The following is an 8352-nucleotide window of genomic DNA, read 5'->3' on the forward strand; positions in this document are numbered from 1 at the left end:
TGATAGAAGAGCGTTAACAAAGGTCTTATCGTTATATGGTATACCAGAAAAATACATTAAAGTGATTTGTGCTATAAACGAGAATAATACTGCTGCGGTTAAGGTAGGAAATGAGGTTAGCAACTGGTTTTGTGTTAAATCAGGAGTTAAGCAGAATTGTGTTCTATCCCTCTTTATACGGATCATTTTGAGGGACTTCGTCTTAAGGAGCACAGGAAAGGCAATTGGAGACCACGGAAGCAAATGGGGAGGAAAAACGCTACTGGACTTAGATTATGCTGATGATTATGTGCAAAATGAATGAATTTTTAGAGGTTTTGTGAGTTCAGGGTGCTAAAATAGGCTTGAAAATTAATGTTAAGAAGACTAAGTCACTAAGGCTAGGAATAAGTGAAGATGAACAGGTGACATTAGGTAACGAAAAGATTGATCAGGTTGGGAGCTTCAGTTACCTTGGTAGTATTATTAGTAAAGATGGTGGGAGCAGTGAAGATGTTAAAAGTAGAAGTAGAATGGCTAAGACTCAGGTTTTTTTTCACAGTTAAAAAAAGTTTGGAAGAATAGAAAGATAATTCTGCAAACCAAGATTAGAATATTGGAAGCTAAAGTGATGACAATTGTCAAATATGGCTCTGAAGCATGGGCGCTCCGAAAAGCAGATGAAAATTTACTAGATGTTTTCCAGAGAAATTACCTACGGTTTGTTCTGGGTATCCGGCTGACTGACCGTATTTCAAACAATGGGTTGTACGAAAAATGTGGTTCAATCCCGCTTCCTAGGGCTATAATGAAAGAAAGGTTGAGAAGGCTAGGCCACGTTCTACGGATGACAGATTACCGAAGATTGTCCTTTTTGACCAAACCGTCTGGGGCTACACGGAAAGCAGGTCGTCTTTGTCTGGGTTGGGAGGATGTCATAAATAAAGATTTAAAGGAAATGGGAACTTCCTAGGAGGGTGTAAAGAGGGAGGCTTTAAATAGTTTAGGTTGGAGGAGGAGCGTGCGTAGCTGCTATGGCCTCAGGCGGCTTGATGCTACAGTGAGTTATTAGTAGTAGTAGTAGTAATACTATCTCCAAATCTAAAATCAACATTTCTATACCACTCCAAAGGGTTGTTCTGTCCTTTAGCATAACTTCTAAAGGTCGATTCACCTAGATTCCTTCAAATGAAGGAAGGCACATCAAATATACCAATTTATGTTAATAGAAGTTAGACTGCATTAAAAATACCTGAAGATGTTTCTGTAAGACCATAGCCCTGAAGTATAGGGGCACATAATGCGGCTCGAACGAAAGAATGATTTTCCGGTGCCAAAGGGGCGCCACCACTAAGTAGAAATCTAACATTCCCGCCAAGGAGAGATCTGATGGATCGAAATATAATGCTAAAAAGAAAAAGAAGAGGATATATTAGTATCCGAATCAACTAGTAAAAATAAATTAAAAAAAGCGCATTTTTAGGTTGACAAAAAGAGTTAAAAAAAGTTACAGAAGAGAAAAAAAGTATCATAAAAGTAATGAATGAAGACACTCAAATCAAAATGCTCATTTTAACGAGAACTTAGCCCCCCCTTCCTTCTTGGGAAAGTTTAGAATATATATGTACACAGTAAAGTGTTTGTTCATGTATACTTTTTCCTTTAATGACAGGTTTCATAATCTAGTAATAAAAACAGATTTAGGCCAAGATGCTCTATGGAATAAAAGACTGGCGAGAATGGTTAATTTTAAGAATATGATAACATCAATGACCGAGGTGACATTTAGAAAAACGATACATGATAATAGGAAATATTCTTGGCATAAAAAAACTAACTGAATAGTTATGGCATGTTAGGAGTTTCAAATCAGGATAGATGTCGACATTGTGATCAAGGAAGTAAAGATGGTGCTGAAAGAGCTAAAGATACAATTATGGGAAACGGGTTGTGCAACGGTGTCTGTAGGTGTTTACGTCGAGGTCAGGTAGGCATGAAGGGGAGGGGGATATCGCAACTAGCGGCCTAAGGAGAATATATAACGTCAGCTAATTTAACGAAGAGCAACTATTTGCTACTTATGGAAACAAAGAAGCAATATGGGGCATTTTTTTTCAACGTGTGGCAACATCGATGTTATGAAAGACTTTATTTGCAATTATAAGGAGTTGAAGGATTTGAAGGGTGAATTTTTTTTAGACTAAAGTAAGAGGTAAGGAATAGATTGAAGCCGTATAACGTTGGAGAGTTTGGGTGGGCAGGATAAGAGTAAGTAAAAACGATAAGTGTACACATATATATTGGAGGAGAAGGTGAGGGATTATACCCTTATAATGAGTTGTTTCTTTTGTTTTTTTGCTTGGTTTTCTTTTTTTTGTAATCCATAGGCCAAACGGTTTTAGGGTTGGAATATATCACATCTTATTCCTAGCTGCTATTTTGTTATCTTCTGCTATTGAAAAAAAAAATTGTTCTAGATTATTTCACCCATGTTCTAAGTCACCAAATTCTAAACTCTAAGAAAACGTTTTAAGCTGGGAAATACACATTTTTAATATGGTGCATATTTTCACTATTACATTTTTTGTTGTTGCTGAAATTAACAAAATAAGAAAAAACAAATAATGACAATTTTCCAATATAATCTTCTGCTTTATAATGCATTTCTTTCAACGGTAAAAACATTTTAAGCTGGAAAATACCCACTTATAAGATTACTTTCTGGGTTTAATATTTTATTATTCTAAAAATTTTAATGTTCTTTCAAAATACTAGAGCCTAATCGAAAGCAAGACCCCCTGTTAATATATTTGATATATATTAACACTGCGAATTTGAACTAGCAAAAATAAATTAGTCTAACTAGCGTCAAACGAATTTCAAACGAAGTTTCGAGGTTAAATAAAGTTGAAAATACAAAGTTACCTGAAATAAATTAAAAAATCAAGGTATGTGGGAACCACCATCCAATCTCTTTAGTGGCCTCAACTTTATATCATATCGGTAAGACGAAACTTTTTTTGATGAGGCTTTGTAGGTTTTAAATCCATGTCCATAAACCCTTGAAAAAAAGCTTGGGAACAAATGATCTACTTTATTGAATAGAAAGGTCATAATTCTCTTCAAAGCAGTCCAATATTGCCAACAGAATTAAACACAAAGATTCGTTTAGTTATCCAATAGGTCCAATGTCTTCTATTTTCAATAAATAGTGAGTCCAAACATATTTTTTGTACACTTAGGTATACTGGACTCGAACACATAAGCTTGCAAGTTTCAGGCATGGATTACTAGGATATTCGGGTCAGCAAAATGTTAGCTGATTTTTTTCTATGCTTAACGTGAACATGGTCAATTTCTCTTTAAAGCGTATAATTCTTTAATTATTAGGCTATTACTCTTTGGCTATCATCCACATAAATTCAAACAGTCAGGTTGCCTTGAATTCCTGAGAGAATATGGTCAGTATAATCATCTCGTCCAATAGGGATTTGCATATTGATACCGCGTCGGTCGGAAGTTTTTAGGGCTGTCAAAAGCCCGGATGGCATACAGATTTTTATAATGCATATTTCATAAGCAGTCTAAACTACGTACCAATCCAACAAAATACCTGCCAATCAAAATTAAGGCATTTTTTCATGAGAAAATGACCATCTTGTATTAAGATTCTCGCCAAATTTACACCGATGGCTCGGTTAAAGGTAGCAAATGTGGCTCTGCAGCTGCTATCCCAAGTTATTCACAGAGTATAAAAACCAGACTCCCTGAAAATACTTCCATCCTCACGACAATATAAGAGGCTTTAAAGAACATCAATATTAGACCACCGGCTTCAAAAAGAGTAGTATTGCTCAAAACTCCAAAGGCACCCTTCAGCTCATTGATAATATCTATTGGAGTGCCATGGATACAGACCTGAAGACAATTAAAGATCAATTAATCAGTCTCCAAAATGACCTTATTGAAGTCACGTTCCAGCATATCACCAGCCACCAAGGCATCAAATGTAATGAGGTAGCTGACCAGCTAGCAAGTAGCTCCGTGCATAATCCAATTAATCCCGACTGGAAGGCGCAGACCTTCAAAGACATGCTCAGATTGAAAGTTCCTTCAAAAAGAAAATGCCCATTCCATCCTTATTTCCATCAAGGGCAGATAACATTCTTTATTACAGAATCAAAAGCAATTCTTTGATCCTGAGAAAAGAAAAGTTTACTTAGTATAAACGAGCTGATCCATATTGCAGACTTATGCAACTCTACTCCAGAATCCTTGAACTACCTGATTTTTGAATGTCAATGCATCCAGCAGGAAGCAATCAACATTAGGAGAATCTTTAGTGAGGCAAACCTCCAGCAGTCAGCAGTCATCAGTGAGGCATGACATCAACGTGTAGCTACTCTCAAGCCTACCAGCTAACACTGAAATACATCTGAACTAAATTATTTTCGATTTTCTAAGACATAATAATATATGCGAGCAGATCACACAGAAGGCAGCACGAGTTATTCTTGGCCGTATATTCTGGCTATGTTTCATCAAACAATTCAAAAGGGATCTTGTTAACCAAACAGTCAAAGATGATTTCTGGCTGATGTTCCTTGTTAGCCGGAATCTTTGTCATAAGGTTGTTGGATTGAAGCCAGTTTCGGTCAACATAAGCGATTTGACAAAAGCAACTCTTTTTAAACCCTGAAGCGCTACTTTGGAAATGAAAAATCGCCGTTCAACATTTCTCAGCTGTTACTCAAATGGCGCTCAATTTCTAGGCTTTCGGAAGACACTTAAAAATTGTAGGTTGCATAAAAAACAGAGACTTTCAAGCTCTACTTAAGTTTGATGTCACTCTCCAGTGAATATAGTCCCCCGTTCTTTATCTCGAAAAATTTTAAATTAAAAAAATTGTCCAGGTCTTTGTTTTTCTGTCGTTTCAATTCCTTATCTTCAAAACTTTTCACTTGTCAAGATTGTCGTTTGTCTATCGTCTTAAAATCAATGCTTTTTAAGCATCAAAACAAAGCCTCGCCATGTTTTAATCAATGCACTCTGTTCACCTTAAATTCTTGACAACAACTATTACACCTTCACTTTTTCTTTCAAAGTAAAGAAAAATAGCTATTTTTTCCAAATTCTGCATGTTTGTCACATACGCTGGCATTTTTGTTGAGTATTAAAAAAACACTTTGGCAATCTAACAATACTAAAACCAAAGCCACGTGATATATTGCAAGCCTGAAGGTAGCTAAAATAAGATCAGAGACAAAATTGTAAAAGCTGTGCCATATCTGTAAAATCACTTTTTCATGACAAGCCCCTTATATCTTTTTATAACAAATTAAATGTTACTCAGGGTTCACTAAATTATTATTAATTTAAAAAAAACTGGTCAGAACTAGATAAAAATTAGGTTGAAAATGAAAAGAAAAGATAAAAATACATTTTTTATTGACAGGATGGGTTTAAGGCCGGAAGAGCTTGGACTCTTTCCAAAAGGCAGCTATTTCCCCTTTTTTTTTAGGGAAGAAGGGGAGAGGGAGATACTTGAAACCAGTGTTAAGGGATTGACAGATTAGTATTGCCAAGCAAAGGCATGTTAATCATTGCATCAAGTAAATACAAGACGGGGTATTAACCCTTCTACAAATTGAATTTGACACTACTGTGTTTTTACGTGAAAAATAGAAACATATCCATTTGGAAACCAAAATTAAAAAAATCAACGAATATCACAAAAAAATAATATTAAGCTAAAAGGGATAGCGATCGAAGATCCCAAAGTAATAAAATTAACATAAAGCTAAAAGGGAAAGCGAACAAAGATCACAAAATAAAAAAAATAATATGAAGCTAAATGGGATAGCGAAGGAAGATCATAAAATAAAAAATTAACATAAAGCTAAAAGGGATAGCGTAAAAAAGAAGGAAAACAAAAACCTGTTCAAAATGGGAGTGTCAAATCCTTTTTGGTACCATTTTTCTTTATAGGAGATAGCATAATTGAATAATCCTTTAGAAAACTGACCACCTTTTTCAACCTTTTCTGTGATATTCTTATATATTCGATCCAAGATGAGCTGAAAAAGAAGTTGAATAATTCAAAAAAGTAGGGTTCAAAGGCCCACCCTCCATACTATTACAAAAATAGAAGAAAAAGCCTTGAAATTTATAAACAATATCTAACACCAAAGTTAGAAATAAAGTCAATATCTTTAATATTTTCCCACATCCCAAGCAAAAAGGCACATTCTAATTTTGTTGTTTTAATAGTAAAAGAATCGATCAAATAATTGACTACACGTTATGTAACCTTATTTATAACTTATCCACTTTTTTATATTAAATTTTTATTTTACTTTTTAATTTATTCATACATTATATTTTACCTTTTCTAATACTGATCACGTTTTGCCTAGCTACATTTGACAATACTCGTATTTTTTTTTATAAAATGGTAATTGTTAATTGAATTTAGTGGTGATTTCCATCCCTGAAATTATGCACATTTAAAAGTTTAGTGAAGTCAAATATTGCTCTAGATAGTCTTAGAGCAAGGGATAATTTGACTTTTGTCTCAATAATAGTCGAACTGCTTTAGTCTTCGCGAAGAGAAAAGTTTTCCAAATGATCCAACCAATAGAGAAGCCATGTGCTAAGAATCACCCCGATTTTCAAAATCATTTAAACAAAAGGGTAACGTGCAATAAATTCGTTTGACACATATTCTTAGCATTTTAAATGATAATTGTTTAGTTCACTTTAGTGGTAATTTCCACCCCTGGAATCATGAATATTTGAAAGTTTAGTGAAGTCAAGAATTTCTCTAGATAGTCTTAGAGCAAGGGAAAATTTGACTTTTGTCTCAATAATAGTCGAACTGCTTTAGTCTTCGCGAAGAGAAAATACGTTTTCAAAATGATCCAACCAATAGAGAAGCCATGTGCTAAGAATCACCCCAATTTTCAAAATCATTTAAACAAAAGGGTAACGTGCAATAAATTCTTTTGACACATATTCTTAGCATTTTAAATGATAATTGTTTAGTTCACTTTAGTGGTAATTTCAACCCCTGGAATCATGAATATTTAAAATTTTAGTGAAGTCAAATATTGCTCTAGATAGTCTTAGAGCAAGGGATAATTTGACTTTTGTCTCAATAATAGTTGAACTGCTTTAGTCTTCGCGAAGAGAAAATACGTTTTCCAAATGATCCAACCAATAGAGAAGCCATGTGCTAAGAATCACCCCAATTTTCAAAATCATTTAAACAAAAGGGTAACGTGCAATAAATTCTTTTGACACATATTCTTAGCATTTTAAATGATAATTGTTTAGTTCACTTTAGTGGTAATTTCAACCCCTGGAATCATGAATATTTAAATGTTTAGTGAAGTCAAATATTTCTCTAGATAGTCTTAGAGCAAGGGATAATTTGACTTTTGTCTCAATAATAGTCGAACTGCTTTAGTCTTCGCGAAGAGAAAATACGTATTCCAAATGATCCAACCAATAGAGAAGCCATGCGCTAAGAATCACCCCGATTTTCAAAATCATTTAAACAAAAGGGTAACGTGCAATAAGTTCTTTTGACACATATTCTTAGCATTTTTTTTTTTTTATAAATGATAATTGTTTAGTTCACTTTAGTGGTAATTCCCACCCATGGAATCATGAATATTTAAAAGTTTAGTGAAGTCAAATATTTCTCTAGATAGTCTTAGAGCACGGGATAATTTGACCTTTGTCTCAATAATGGTAGAACAGAAAGTCATGTGCTAAGAATCATCCCGATTTTCGAAATCATTTAAACAAAAGGTTAAAGTAAATTAAATTCTTTTAAGAACGATGAAACTGCCATATTTTTTAAAAACTCCACTAGCAGGAAAAAAATAATCAAGAACAGTTTTAGCAAAAACTTTCTTTGAATGATATTTCAGCTGCATTCGGAGACTTGCACACTCCATAAAACTTTAGACAGTGGACCCCAAGTAATCCGGAAACTGTCTATTTTGGTACCCCTTGTAATCCGGCATGTCTATTATTGCCGAATGTTTTTTAAGAACCTTCACGAATGTAGACAATGCAGGATTGAGCAGTTTGCAACTTGCACATGCCAATGCCATTGTGCTCGACGCGGAAGTATTGATTTTTGGTTATGATTGCTTAGTTTGAATTTGACTGCATGTGATAGCGATGTGGCCTATTTCTGAAATAGGTATCGAAACATCATCCAAAAGGAAAAACTTTACTAAAACTTAATATAAAAGAATTGATTTGATTACCAATTCCCCATCATGATTACCTCCATCAACTATTGCATCATGTTGAAAAAGTTGTGGTTAAATGAAGTCACCTCTCTTAGCAACGATCTAT

At 34.3% G+C, this 8352-nt stretch overlaps 1 protein-coding gene across 1 annotated transcript in view; it reads right to left on the reverse strand.

The window, feature by feature from the left end:
• Window positions 1-8352, reverse strand: part of LOC136033179 (long-chain-fatty-acid--CoA ligase 4-like) — a gene marked incomplete in the record, with an annotated part of 65913 nt that overhangs the window by 19157 nt on the left and 38404 nt on the right. Inside the window, 2 exon segments of the mRNA XM_065713879.1 lie at window positions 1232-1386; window positions 5917-6056. Of these exon segments, the coding sequence (XP_065569951.1) occupies window positions 1232-1386; window positions 5917-6056 (295 nt within the window).

This window comes from Artemia franciscana, chromosome 1 (genome assembly GCF_032884065.1).
Source record: "Artemia franciscana chromosome 1, ASM3288406v1, whole genome shotgun sequence".
NCBI classification, from domain to species: Eukaryota; Metazoa; Arthropoda; class Branchiopoda; order Anostraca; family Artemiidae; genus Artemia; species Artemia franciscana.